The sequence below is a fragment of the Vanacampus margaritifer genome, chromosome 1 (genome assembly GCF_051991255.1).
Source record: "Vanacampus margaritifer isolate UIUO_Vmar chromosome 1, RoL_Vmar_1.0, whole genome shotgun sequence".
In the NCBI taxonomy this organism is placed as follows: Eukaryota; Metazoa; Chordata; class Actinopteri; order Syngnathiformes; family Syngnathidae; genus Vanacampus; species Vanacampus margaritifer.
The window spans coordinates 25,738,655-25,752,442 of NC_135432.1; the positions used below are offsets into that span (position 1 = coordinate 25,738,655).

General features: G+C 40.3%; 1 protein-coding gene across 19 annotated transcripts in view; it reads right to left on the minus strand.

Annotated features, from left to right (window-relative positions):
- The window catches only part of kif1b (kinesin family member 1B), a 57,254-nt gene extending 44,388 nt beyond the window's left edge, over positions 1 to 12,866 (minus strand). For 7 of the 19 annotated variants that reach the window (XM_077543054.1, XM_077543036.1, XM_077543026.1 and 4 more), the window contains exons 1-2: positions 12,579 to 12,857; positions 10,977 to 11,135 (exon numbers count right to left, since the gene is read on the minus strand). In XM_077543054.1, coding sequence (XP_077399180.1) covers positions 10,977 to 11,082 — 106 coding nt within the window. In that variant the 5' untranslated portion in view covers positions 11,083 to 11,135; positions 12,579 to 12,857. Of the gene's footprint in view, positions 1 to 10,976; positions 11,136 to 12,578 lie in introns of all 19 variants that reach the window. The other 12 variants (XM_077543105.1, XM_077543153.1, XM_077543138.1 and 9 more) reach the window with 4 other exon arrangements.
- Positions 12,867 to 13,788: the final 922 nt, after the last annotated feature.

Consider the following 13,788-nt stretch of genomic DNA (forward strand, 5'->3'; position numbering starts at 1 on the left):
AATGAAAGCCATGTAAGGGGTCTCCACTTGATGATTTTTAGACTTTTTAACATCATTGAATACGCTATTGTTTCTTCCATCTTCCAACAACCAATGAAAACATGTTTTATAATGGCGTGCTTGTAAAACGTTCTGCATCTATATTTGCTGTCAGGGCTTTCTTTTCAAAAACATACTTCTGCTTTAGGCCACACCTCCTGAATTTACTTTGTAATTGAGACTAGCGATGACAGACAATGCTGAAAAGCCAAACTGTCGCTTGTCTTAACGATCTAAGTGGCGCCAACCTTGAATAACAATTTTAATGTTTTGAGCAAATGATTGACAATAATACCTCTATATACAGAGTGTACTATGAATCCGCTGAACCAAAGTGCACATCAAAATTAAATGGCGAAATTCATATTAATTACCACCACATTAAATTGGATAGAGTTAAGATCTATCGAAATGTGACATTATACCTTACAAATTATTACAACTATGACAATGCACACATACAACTCAAAAGATATGTTGTTGGTGATAAATATGTCTAATACAACAAACAAAAATCAAAATCATTTGATGTATCTTCTAGAAGTATTGCTCCCGGGGGGGAAAAAATGTGGCAGTGTGGCACAGATGGACATTGTCAAACAGCGTCAATATGTCTGTTACTGCAGTGTGACATCCCCTTCCAAATGAGTTTACGGTGAATGCTATTATAGAGCCATTTACATCAGAAGTGGACAAGATTTCAAACAGCCCGCAGACAGTACAGTACAGACAGTACAGTATGTGTACAAATGGCCTCTATGTGTGGCTGTGTGTGATCTGGTAAATGGATGTCTCATCATGACCAACCCACATACCCCTGCCTAATCATGCTAACTCCACGCACGTACAGCCATCCATACCATCGCAGCTCTAATGCTACGCCTAAATAATACTGCTACTTTATATTATTTATAGAATTTGTACATGTATTATAGGGAAAAAAACGCTGTTGACATAAGCTGATAGTTTGAGCAGGGCAACAGGATGCTAATGGTTGTTCGCTCTTAAATAGCATAAGCATTAAGACTGCAAGGGACACGCTCTGCGTTGCCACAGAATACTTGATGTCTGTGTGTGTATCTAGTGTCATTGAAAGAGTGTGTGATGTGTATCGGTTGCCGGGGCTGCAGCACAGATGACAGAGTTATCAAGGGATGCAACTCAAAGCTGTGAGCTATAAGTAGTGTCGAAGCATCGCTGTTCAACATTTGACAAACAGCTGAGCTTGCTGCAGCCACAACACCGGACATACAACATTTCCAAAACAACTTTGTTGGCTCTTTGGTTACAGAGAACCAAAAGTCAAGGACATGCAGTGCATCTTTTAATGCCCACAGCATTGTGATGTGAGTCTGTTGAAACAATGAAGCAGACCACCCCCATCCCACCACTACAAGGTTGATCACATCATTTTTGTCTACAGAGAGTGTAGAGGGGGGAGCACAGGAAGCGTCGAGAACAATACGCTGAATACAGGGTACAGCAGTTGAATGCAAAACATGTTGGGTAATCTGTTATGACAAGGCTTTATGTGCTCAACTCAAACCATTACAATAGTGCTTTTCACATTGATTGACTCTTCTATCTTTTTTAGTAATCACCTGCAGAGTCTCATTTAAAAAGAGAAATGGTTTGCAAGTTAACTTCACATAGACTTACAGAGTACTATGCTCGAATAGCCATTATATTTGTTGTAGCAATGATAAAAATATATAACCCTGGTTAATTTCTTAGACTCTATTTGCAATTTAAAATAAAAAAAGAAATCAAGTCAATAATTGAGTGAAACTACTTGCCTGCAGAGGTGTAGTTGAGTCAGTTTTAAATCTGTAATCTGTGGTCTAATGAGAAACAACAGAATATTGATTTCATCAACTGTGGGAAGTTGGGCTACATCTTAGTAGAACTCCACTATGACAACGTTTAATTCATAAATTGATTGTTATTTCTAAATTGTAGATTTCAATACATTAATCCAACGTCCTCAGTAATACACTGGAGTGATAGAACATGACAGCCTTCTATGCCAATATGATGTGAAACAGTAAAAAAACAAAACAATAAAGATTGTTGTGACGCAAGACATTTTGCCCAGTATTGAAGCAGACTGGCCCACATAATCCACCTGTTACAAAAAGCCCTGGCAATCAGTCAGTCAGTCAGTGATGACTTCTTTGGTTTATCCATGGAGAAACACTTGCACGCAATAAACCAGAGTAATGCAAAATTGGAGATCTGATAAATAAATAAAGTTACTTTAGCAGTGGTAGAGTGTGCAGTGCTGGCCTATGTGCCAGCTGTTCCAGGTCTGACCACTGTCTATTTATACATGAGCAGATGGCAGCTAGTGCTTTGCATGCCGACAGAATGTCAGTGACAGGAAGGAATGGAAAGATTTCAGCTGCCCAACCAAACCACCTCAATCCCTGCCAAACCATACTGTACATTGCTCACACTGCCCAGAGGCACTGATAACTGCTGCATACTGTGACTTCTTTTGATATTAACAGCTCACGCACACCCGCACAAACACAACAGACACAACACGGGAGGTGGGGTTGTAGAAACCACCAGAGAGAAAAAACATGCTAACCCAGCAGGGCTCCACTCAGGGTTTAAACAAAAAAAAAGGGGGGAAACAACAGAACTACAACACAGAAATGAAGGAACCCTCTCAGGCAATAACTTGTGATATTAAACAGCTCAAAACCTAAATGAAACTATGAACTCTCAAATTGGTTTCCAAGTTGTGTTTATTGAACACAACTGCTACTTACAACTCAGCAATTAATATTACCTAAATGATACAAGATCCAATGGCTTTTTAGTTGACAGCGTTTATGCTGCCCAATGTGCCCATGGACCTTTATCCAAAATGGATGTTCCCCAGCTTGCAGGTGTGGCCTCAAAAAGATCTCCCAAAAAAACAAAACCACACACATACACACGATAAATGCATCAACATAACTTCTGACAACAATGGTATTTGGCACTTTAAATATATACCTTCAGGAACTGACAAAACAAACAAGAAAGGATTAGCCTCTTCACAAAAAATTGATAAGCCAAGAGAGTTTTGCACTCCAGTAGTTTTAACATTTTATTGTCCCGAATTTCTTTCTGGATCAATTAATTCTGAACCTAACCTTATCGCTATGGTGTAAGAGAATGTAGTGCCAGCAAACTGCCAAAACCAGTGACGTGTGATGAGGTTCATGACTGGTGAGGCACTGACTCCTCTGGAGTTGGATACAAAAATATGAAGCCAAAATAGAAGATGTACGACACCGTATTAGGGCCGCGTATTTAAAAATAAATAAATAAAAAAATAAAACTTTTTTTTTTATGGGTAATGTTCCGAGAGAAAAACTCACAAAACTATAAGAAATAAACTCGCAGATTGTGACTATTATAAAGTGGAAAATTTACAAGAACTACACCCCCCCCCCCCAAACACACACACACACAAATTTACGAGAAAAAAAACTCAAGACTTACAAGAACTGTACACTGTTTGTGCCAAGTCACAATTCCCAAGTGTGCAAAATCCCTATAGTGGAAGAACTCTTTAAAATATACTTTTCGGCCAGAGAGTAACCATTCATATTAAGCATTCACACTTTGAAGAGGCACTGCAAGAACTTTGGCCTTTTTCGGAGGAAAAATCACAGTAGTCTGAATGAGGTGCTGACTTTTATCCACCATAAGCTACAACAAACCGGACAGATGCAAACTGCTACAGGTGGGATGCATTTGGGGGCACTTCAAATGGGCTTTGTAGTTCAGCAAGACACCAAATTCTGAAACTTGATCCTCAGGGTGTGGACCTTCGCAGAGTGAGGTGTCTTCAGCACCGGCAGTACAATACCAAAGGATGCCGCTTCAAAGTGTGAGTCAACGGTTCAAGATGGCTGCTAGGTCTGCATGTCCAACAAGCCAAGGATTCCTCTATTGGTTATGTATCTATTGGAAGAGCCCTGCGCTTGTTCTATGCACCAGGAAGGCTATGCCTCACCTGCCTGCCCTGACTGTACACATTTCCCTGAAACCTACTGATGCTATGCTAGCATCTGATTTTTACGGGTTTAGACCATTTCTACATTTCTTTGTCCCATGCCAGGCCGTGAACAGTATTCACAACACAAACTAATTCAAATTTAAACCTAGTCTTCCGACTTAAATGTGTCCCAGATTTAAGAGCATCATATGATCCAAGTGAAGATTGTGCTGTTATACATATAAATACATTTAACGCAGAAGCTCTTGCATTCACTGCAAACAACAGGAGCACATTTTAAAAAGCAGTGACCTGGATTTCCTCAGCTTGCTGCAACTCAGGGTCTGAGTCTCACTTTAAATGTTTTCAGGCTTTACGTAAGCACTGTAGCATCATGAACAAATCTACTGATCTGTGCGGAAAAACATTCTCAAGCCATCATGAGATGAAAATCAAATTTTATACATTTTCTGGACAGGAATGTGTATGTTCACAAGTATTAAAGAACGAGCATCGTGCCCACACAGCTCACCGTGCCTTGACTATAAAATTGCAGTTACAAGAAGAAAAAAAACTGCAGTTGCACTAGGAATTCAGCACTCAGACTGTGGGAGGAAGGCGAACAAAACCGTCTGGAAAAAGAACAGTGTCGGTTTGGGCACAAACACACACACACACACACACACACACAAAAAAACTTTTGCATTCTTGAATGTGGGGAAAGGGCCCAGCTATGTTACCCAAGGACAGCAAATAAACTATTATTGTAAATAAAAGTTTTAATTTAATTATGTCTGTTACAATACTTTTACTCACTTGATAAGTGGGTGGGTTCACACAAAAGGTGCTTTGTCTTGAGTTTTTAACATCTGGATGAAAATATCCTGAAATAAAAGTTGGAATTCTGAACGGTTGTCAATCTTTTGATCTGGAACCCAAACGTCTTCAGTATACATCAAAGACAAAGGAATTGACCTTCCCATTCCACTACATTTGGAGGGGGCAGTAGGTGGTATATGATATGTTGTAACCCTGGCATAAAAAGGAACATGACACAGTACAGTGCTATATGCCGACCAACATAAACATATAAACATCATGAACGACATTCCACTCATCACTTGATTATCCGTCACCTGGTACTGCTGAATTTGCTATTGTGTAGTTATTATTTCACTTTGGAATGTTATACATTTCATGTTATATTCTATTGTTTCAACGTCAAATCTCTACTCCTTGGTAAAACGGGGGCTTCAGAGCATCCGATAATAAAAAAAAATGAGTGAGTGCTGCTTTTGTTAAATGGTAGCGCGCTCACAATACAAGCAAGCCCATGAATAAACAAGCCTTGTTCATTCACTTAGATGCTGTCCTTTTGTATTCCACTGTTAAGTATTTCCTCTAAAAAGGAAATCACAAAACAACACAAGACTCTTTTGTCATACAGACATTCTCTAACAACCATTCGACTGATTGAAGGTTAACAAGGATATTTAAACAGACTTGTTTTGCATTGTGTTGTTATTGGGTTGTTTTTCATGAGACTGGTGTCAGTCAAACAGCAAATTCTTCACAAAAAAATACTTCATTCTACAAAATAAAAACAATGAAGACTGCATTAGTGTGGACTTTATGAGATGTACCACTAAGACTGACTCGTCTTAATCCCCTTTAACATTTTACAACCAATTCCTGAAAAACACCAGTCAATCACAATCTGATTCAAAGTGACACCACAGCATCCCTCCCCCTTCATCCTTTTAGTTCAAATGTACAAAATATGCATTTGCGTCAGGTATAAGGCAAGCAACGAAACGGGCTGTGATGCCGCGTCACGCTACCCTACATGTGAATAAAGCTTGTGCATGACTTTCACCGCCTCTGCTAATGTGGCTGCTTCTACAGCTCCCCTCCCCCCACTCACAAGCCAGCTCCGACTCAGTATCCATTCAGCGCCATCACAGGCTCAAAACAACAGTGAGCACAACACTCATGAGGTGAGCAAAATGTGGCATGGCTCAACTGTTTCCCACCACATAGGGAAAAATACTTGTCTACTGAAACAAAATATATATAGCATTACTCACAATGTGGTTCAATTTCCACTCTTCAACAGTGTCTATCGGTTTTATTTTGATAGCAACTGAAGCCCGTATCCCACTGACACGTCTGACGTTTGTTTCTGTAAACGTTCGCCAGACGTTCCATCAAATGTTTTAATGGTTATTCTTGACGCAAAGAAATTTTGAACAAGACCTTAATTTAAATAAATCATATCAGAATGATGCAGGTCTATTTATTGACCATGGCTACTTTTTTTGTAACGGCAGAACAGTACTGGGCCACGGACCGGTGGTTGGGGATCACTGCTCTGCATTGTCCATAGATGCGAACATGAGCGTGTGAATGGTTGTTTGTCAATATGTGCAAAATCCATTTCTAGTCTTGATCTACAAGTATTTTCTGTATCTCGCTATTGAAGTAAAATAAATGACCTATTGAGAAGCAGTCAGCAACATGCAATTATGCTAGCCTCAAGAGTCTTATGACACACACACATCGTGCACTGATAACAGACACAGACATCTGCCTGCAGTAACCCCCCTACCCCGCCCACTCCCTCATTAGGAGGTCAGTCTGAAATGTCAAGCTGCTCTCCAAGTGGTGCACGTGGGCACATGTGTGTTGGTCCAAGTCAATCCCAGCATGAGGCGATGAGGAATGTGACACCCTGGAGTGTCAGCGCACACCGACAAGGGTCAGCGGGATTACGGCGGTAGGGCGTGGCATCCGGAGGCAAGCCTGTGGATTACTGCTTCTAATCAGGTCAATCAGGCCTGTCTGCAGGAGGTTCAACCGCATCATGATATGCCATAGTTGTGCCGGTATCCAAAAGATGGATCCTGACCAAGCAGCGCCACATTCAGGTGAAGTAAACACGGTTATATTTTGTTATGTCACCATCCAGTGTAGTGCACTCAAAGAGAGAGGACCCTCATGTGGATCTGAAATTTTAATTGCTGCGTTGACCTTCAGTTTGTCAATTAGTGTATGCTCATTTTGAGAGGTGGTATTATGTAACATACACTCCAAAGACACAAAGTTGGGGGACGCCTGTGTTTTTCCTAAAGCATTTGTGGTACGATGACAAACAAATCATGCGCGACCCCCCACAAACACTCCAATCAGGCCTTCACTGAGTGCATGATCAGTCGACCATTTTTGGCCATCCATACATGCAAGGCTGCTGACCGGGAACATAAGACGAGTTACATAACAACATAGCGGCCGATGAGAAAACATCAGGCCCCTAATGATGGTAGGCTGTGGATGCCATTTGAAACACAAGCAAAACGGTTAAGCGTATGGCGTCATCCTATTCTAATGATATTAGTTCTGCTTTGTAAGAGAAAGCGTCTCCACTCCAAAGAGGCCTTTACTTGTTTGCAGCCTGCCTGCCTGCCTGCCCGCAGAGGCCTTGGACACATTCCCTGAACAGCGAACAATCAATTTGCTAGAACTAGATCCTTGACAACCCTCTATGCATGAGGAGCAGGCGAGTGAGGCAGCATATCCTTCCTGCCTTTGCCCCCAAGATGCCAAGTCTGTTTTTCAGTGTTATTGACACAAACAGCCCCACAATACGCCCTTGAGCCAGACAATAATAAGGGGAGTGTCACAATCTCGACTACACATCTGTCTAACACCTACACAATGACCAACAAACTCGATTAAACAGGCCATGTCTGTCAAGCTGCCGAGGCTTGACCAATCAATGTAACTTTCATGTCATGCAGCCTTGGCTCTCGGGAGTTCAACGAGGTGGGGGGAAATGCACAAATCATTTTAAGCTTTGCATCTGATGGCATTCTGAGTTGGAAGAGGGAGTTTAGTTAGCTGATTAGTTGCGCTAAAGCAAATGAGGCTAAATGGAGTGCACTATTTGTTGGTAACCCAAAGAGGCACTGTTGATTCTGCGATGCTGGTCCAGAAAATGGATGGATGGCTGACTTGGCAACTTCTTCAGAAACCTTGACAAGCCTCAGTAAACCACTCGCATTGAAGCAGGAATTAAGAACATTCATGCTTGAAAAATAATGTTTAAAAAGATCAATTCATTGAGACCATCAAGGAAATTTAGTTAAATGCTCATCTACAATTGCGAGGTTATGTCTCTTTTTAGGCAAAAAAATAAATATATACTTGTGTATTGAATATCAAATAAATATAATTGATTAGTATTGGTACAATTGTGCAGCGACAGCACTTAAGTGACATCAGAACATTAAATATGAACAGCGTGCTTTGTTTTTGAGCGAATACAATATTTCCAAAAGTATAAATACGAAACATATGCATAGGGCTGCGATTAATTTGATAGTGACTGAAATCCAGATTATATATATATATATATATATATATATATATATATATATATATATATATATATATATATATATATATACATATATATATATATATATATATATACATATATATATATATACATATACACACACACACCTTTTGGACCAAACAAGATTTATTAAATTGGTCATTTTAAAATAAGAAAGATACAAATATATAAATGTAAGCAACTCCAAATTAGGATTAATAATTTTATTTTTTTGTTTACATTTATACTGATTTTGTAATTGTGGAGTGAAATTGAATTTCAATGAATTGCACAGCCCTATGAGAACATTACAAAATGTGCCACAAATATCGCTACTTTACAAATCTTCCCAATACCAACAAAAATCAGCCTGATCATTATTGGGTAAAATGCTTCCTATTGGCAACTTTGTTGAGATTTAGGTGCGGGCCGAAACCTCATAAATCACGATTTAAGTTATGAGGGCCTTACTTACTGTATGGATGTACAAGTTCATCAGATGCCTAACTATTATTTACCTTTCTGGTGGCCATTAGGGCCAGTGACCTAAATAGCTCAACAAAAATTGGTGAAAGAGTTCATAAAACTGTGTGTACAGGTCCGTTGGGTTTACCAACAAGATAATCCAAGTACATCAATTGCTCTGTATTCACCCTACAAGTTTTGACAGCATGCGTCAAGACGTGTGTGTTTGTGTGTGCGTTACTAGCTATGTTCAGCCTTTCAGCATCCTAATAAGATAGCATTCCCTGCATACCATCTGCAATGAAGTGAGAGTGTGGCCACCTGCCAGCACCCCTTTCTGCTCTGCAATCTGCCTGTGTGCTAGGACGATGAGCAAAGGACTATGCAAGGACTATCCAAGCCACCAAAATGCTGCATATTCCAATGCAGTTCTGCCTTGGGCCCTTCAGAACAAAATCCAAGGACATGGCGAACAGGCACTCTGGATTTCACACAAAGCTTTCTTTGGCAGGGGGATGAAGCAAGTCAGCCATAACTGTTTTGAGAAACTTGGGTAGATTTATGTAGGCTTAGTTTAATGAGTCTGATATGACTGACTGACTGACAGAACAAATTCAAAGTTGGGAGAATAGCTTAGCGTGACTGCATCAATGAATCTTCATATGAGATAGACTTGAGCTCATATCTCAGATGGAAGAGGAAGTGCGACTTAAGTGGAAGCTGGCCCCGTCGGGATCCTGATGACTCACAGTCACAAAAAGCACACATGTTCAATCACAAGACCATGAAACACATTCTGGTCCTACATTTTTACATTGAGCCCGTCTTTCTAAAGAGGATACCGACTTCCCAAAAAGAGATTAAGCCTTCCTCCTTTTGCGTTAATTTCTCAGGAGAAGCAATGATTAGCTTAAGGTAATATTTTTACACATGCAGTAGGAGGCAGTGAATAATATTAACTTAAAATAAACATAGCTATAAAAAAAAATGTGATGTGACAAATTGACAGTTTATATTTATATTAGCTAAAATAAGAAAATGTGTTTTTAAACAAATAAATTGGACCTTCCTAGATAGGATTGTGTTCCACCTCATAAGTTTCATTGTATTGCACATGTTAAATAAAATCCTATTTAAGTGGAACCCATTAACACTTTGCTTCACTTTGTTGTGAAATTTACAGGCAAATAAAAGTGTTCATCTGGTAAACTTGTTAAGTACTGGACTTATGCACATTGGCTAAACATTCAGCTTTACAACACCTATAAAAAGGATATGACACTCATCACAACAATCCAGTGCTTCCCACACCATGTTAATACTTGGGCGGGCCACCAAAGTAAACTGGCCACCACTTAAGTAGATTTCAAGACAATTTAATAAAAATATATATTTAAAAAAATATATACTAATAATAAGAATAAAACGTGTCGCGACCAGCTGTACCGCATGTAACATTAGTTTGCTGTCACTCACTTGTGGATCATGAGGTTAGAGTTACGCAAGTCGCAGAACTGAGAACCCCCCCCCCACCCCCACCCCCACCCAAGTATATTTCAAATATGTGGGAAACACTGCAATCCATAAAAAAAAAACACAAAGCCACTCACACATCCATTGACAAACAGAAAGTGTGGATGGAAAGCTTTGATGAATCGGGGGTGTAGTCAGACTGCACTGTGGCCCCTGGGTGTCCTGCTACAAACCAACTCAGCATTTCTCACACACACAACTCCTCCGGCATGCAGGCCGCTTCGGAGGAAGAGGAGGAGGAGGAGGAATGTCACCCTGTAAGCCTTTTTATTCTCTTCAGGCCTGTTTGTCCCCAACTGTTTCACTATTTGCTGCTAAAAGGCCCAAAGGACGGTAACATAGTAGTGCAGGGGTGTGGAAACTACGGCTCGTGGGTTATGAGTGGCCGCCGAGAGCATTGGATCTGGCCCTAAGTGCAATCCTAAACTCACAAATGCTCATAATAAATTGAAGTGAATGTTTATTCCACTAAAGAGGATTTCATAACATGTTTAAGAGTAGACATACATGAACATGGCTCATGTGTGCACATGTTGAGAGACTTACTTGTAGTGTTGCCTTGCATTTGAATGATACATTTTGAATCCTTGCTCGTCTCCCTGGAGTTGAAGGGTCGTACTCGAACAGCGACTTTTACCGACGCCCCGGACATGTTTGCGGTGCGGGACGGTCTCCTAGTAAATTTTGTCGTGTGCCCCCTCCCTCCTAGAGAATGAAAAAAATGGTCACATTAAATACCTGAAGGCATGACAGGACAACCACAACAGTCAACAAAAATGGCTGACCAAAGTCTAAGAAGAATTCTAATAGCCGCCTGTCTTACATTTATAGTATACCCTTGTCATTTTGCAGCAAAATTAGGCCAGTAAACTTCAAGATGATGCAGAAAAAGCTCCTGATCGCTTTTGGCAATGGTGGAAGTAAACAGCTGATCAGTCGCTAAAGGTAAGACACATGCAGTGCTGAACAAAATACAAAGAATTGTTTCTGATACAGTGAGTGAACCACCAACTATTCGCTATTATTGGTGATTCAATGCCCTTGTGTTTTTATGCTCCTTATTTATAACAGTCATAAATGCCACAATTTGGCTCTGAGCACTGGAAAATAGGAAATTAGTCATTGGTATCAAGGAAGTATGTTCAAGTGATACATCTCAACAGCGAGACTAAGCCATTTATTAAGGAAAATGTTGAGATGAAATGAGGAATCATAGTTTGGCGGCTATTTACGGGTTGAATTATTACTATAGGAAATTCTAAAGATTTTTGCGATGTCATTACTTGCCATTTTGTAGTGTGTGTCTCTGTATCTAACCCCTATGAATAGTGAAACAAAAAACTTTACAAGATGTTACCGAAAGCTAATTCCACATACAAGCATAAACCATCCGAATTCAACTTTGTCAAGTGATGGCGTTACACATATAACAAAAACAAATCGTTACTTTGCAGAAGCTTGCAAGTCAGCCATACTAGTTGAAGCATACGCCCATGAAATTCAACTCAGCCTTCTTTGCTTGGCGCTACGGCAGGACAGAGGTCCAGGCCTGGCAATTGCCTCCAGCACCTTTTAAACTTTATACGGGAAAGGGATCGGACCTTGTTTCCCATTCAAAACAAGATGTGAGCAAGCACGCTAATCCTCCGGTGCTGTTTATTGTTAATAGTGCGACAGGATGCAGTCGGGTGCTTTTTTTTAGTAGCACAGCACGGACGCATTGTCCCCGATGAACCCCACACGAGGGGCTAAAATAAATGGCAATGAATGGAAATGACAGGACATCCTTTATTTATTACCCTAGATTTATTTATTTCTAATCAGTACTATTAATCAGCGCATAAGTTAACGTCTGGGGTTTAACATATGTGTGCGACTCGCATCCGGCGGCGGAAATATCTAGAAAGTTAGCCACTTTCAATGTATTTTTAAGCAAATAAAAGACAGTATAAAGCAAAAAAAATTAAGTTTTGATAACGGTAACGGTACGGAGACACCACCACACACCCGCCCGTCTACGACAAGCTAAAGCGGGCTAATGCTCAGCAGCCAAACCACGAACAAATGCCTGTCAATCCTGAGTAATAACCACCTCGTTTAGTGGTGACTTTCGGGCTTTAAATGACTAACTTTACTGTATTTACTCACCTTCGAAGACTGTCACTCCAGCAGCACACACACCATAGGGCAGCGGCGACTAACGATTAAGCTAGCGGACGTCAAACGTGTTGTTTTTCTATCAGAATGCGCAAGCATTGAAACTGTCATAAAGTCCACTCTCGAGAAAAATGCCCATTCTAGTGGTGGCCTCCGCCGGGTGAAGTTCCAATCGTGATCCAGGAGCCCTTGTAGAGCCTTATTTCCCTGTAAAGATGAAAAGGCGGACGTCTATCTGCAGGCAGGCGGAGAGAATTGATAAACTGTCTTGATTTACCCAGATTACGTCAACTCCCTCACGAGCGCAATGAGCGACAGCTCGTTCGGCCAGTGAGAGAATAGATTCGGGTGACTAATGGCGAAATAAGCCAATGGGCAGCTTCAAACACGGAAAGGGCGTGAGTATTTTTTCCCCCTCCTACAGTGACGCTACACTGCAGGATTTCTCTATCACTGCTCCCCGCACCGCTAGCTCCGCTAAACCCATACCAGAGCCACCGCAAAGATCGCCGTCTACCGAGCAATTGGGTTCAAGTTTTACAAAATGTGTTTTAGTTTATTTAGCAGGAACCATGCACGAATAACGAGGATGTAAATGTGCTTTATAACAGAGTTTAGCACAAATCTGGCCCGCCTTATTCTATTTCTGTGTCCCACGAAAGCAAATTGTGTGCATCGACTTCATGCTTTTTGCTAAAATACCAAAATTGCAAATTGTCTTCTCATTAAAACCATTGAGAGATTCCAACCATTTTTTATTAACAATTCCCCTTTTTAAAAAAAATAATACACTTTTTACTGGGCTTTGATTTAAAAACTAATTAGCCTATTGAACAAATTGTTGTGTACTATATTTAAATATATATTTATTCATACAATTATTTGGGTTCACACTCAGTCATAACGGCCTCGAAGGAAAGCAAACCATAGCTACGATGTGACCTGCAGCAAAAATGAGTTTGGCACCCCTGCTAGGCTAAAACAACAATCATCATCATCATCATCTCTGTAATGTAACACGTATTTGCAAAGTAATTTGACAGAACAAGAAGCATACATAAAAAATAAGACACAATCGCAAGCCGAAATATCCAGTAGAGATACAAACTGAATTGGAGAGACAATGCAAGAAGCCAACAGAGGCCAGGAAAGCGCTAATGCTGGATAAATAAACTAAATCAAAATAATTAATAGACAAGGG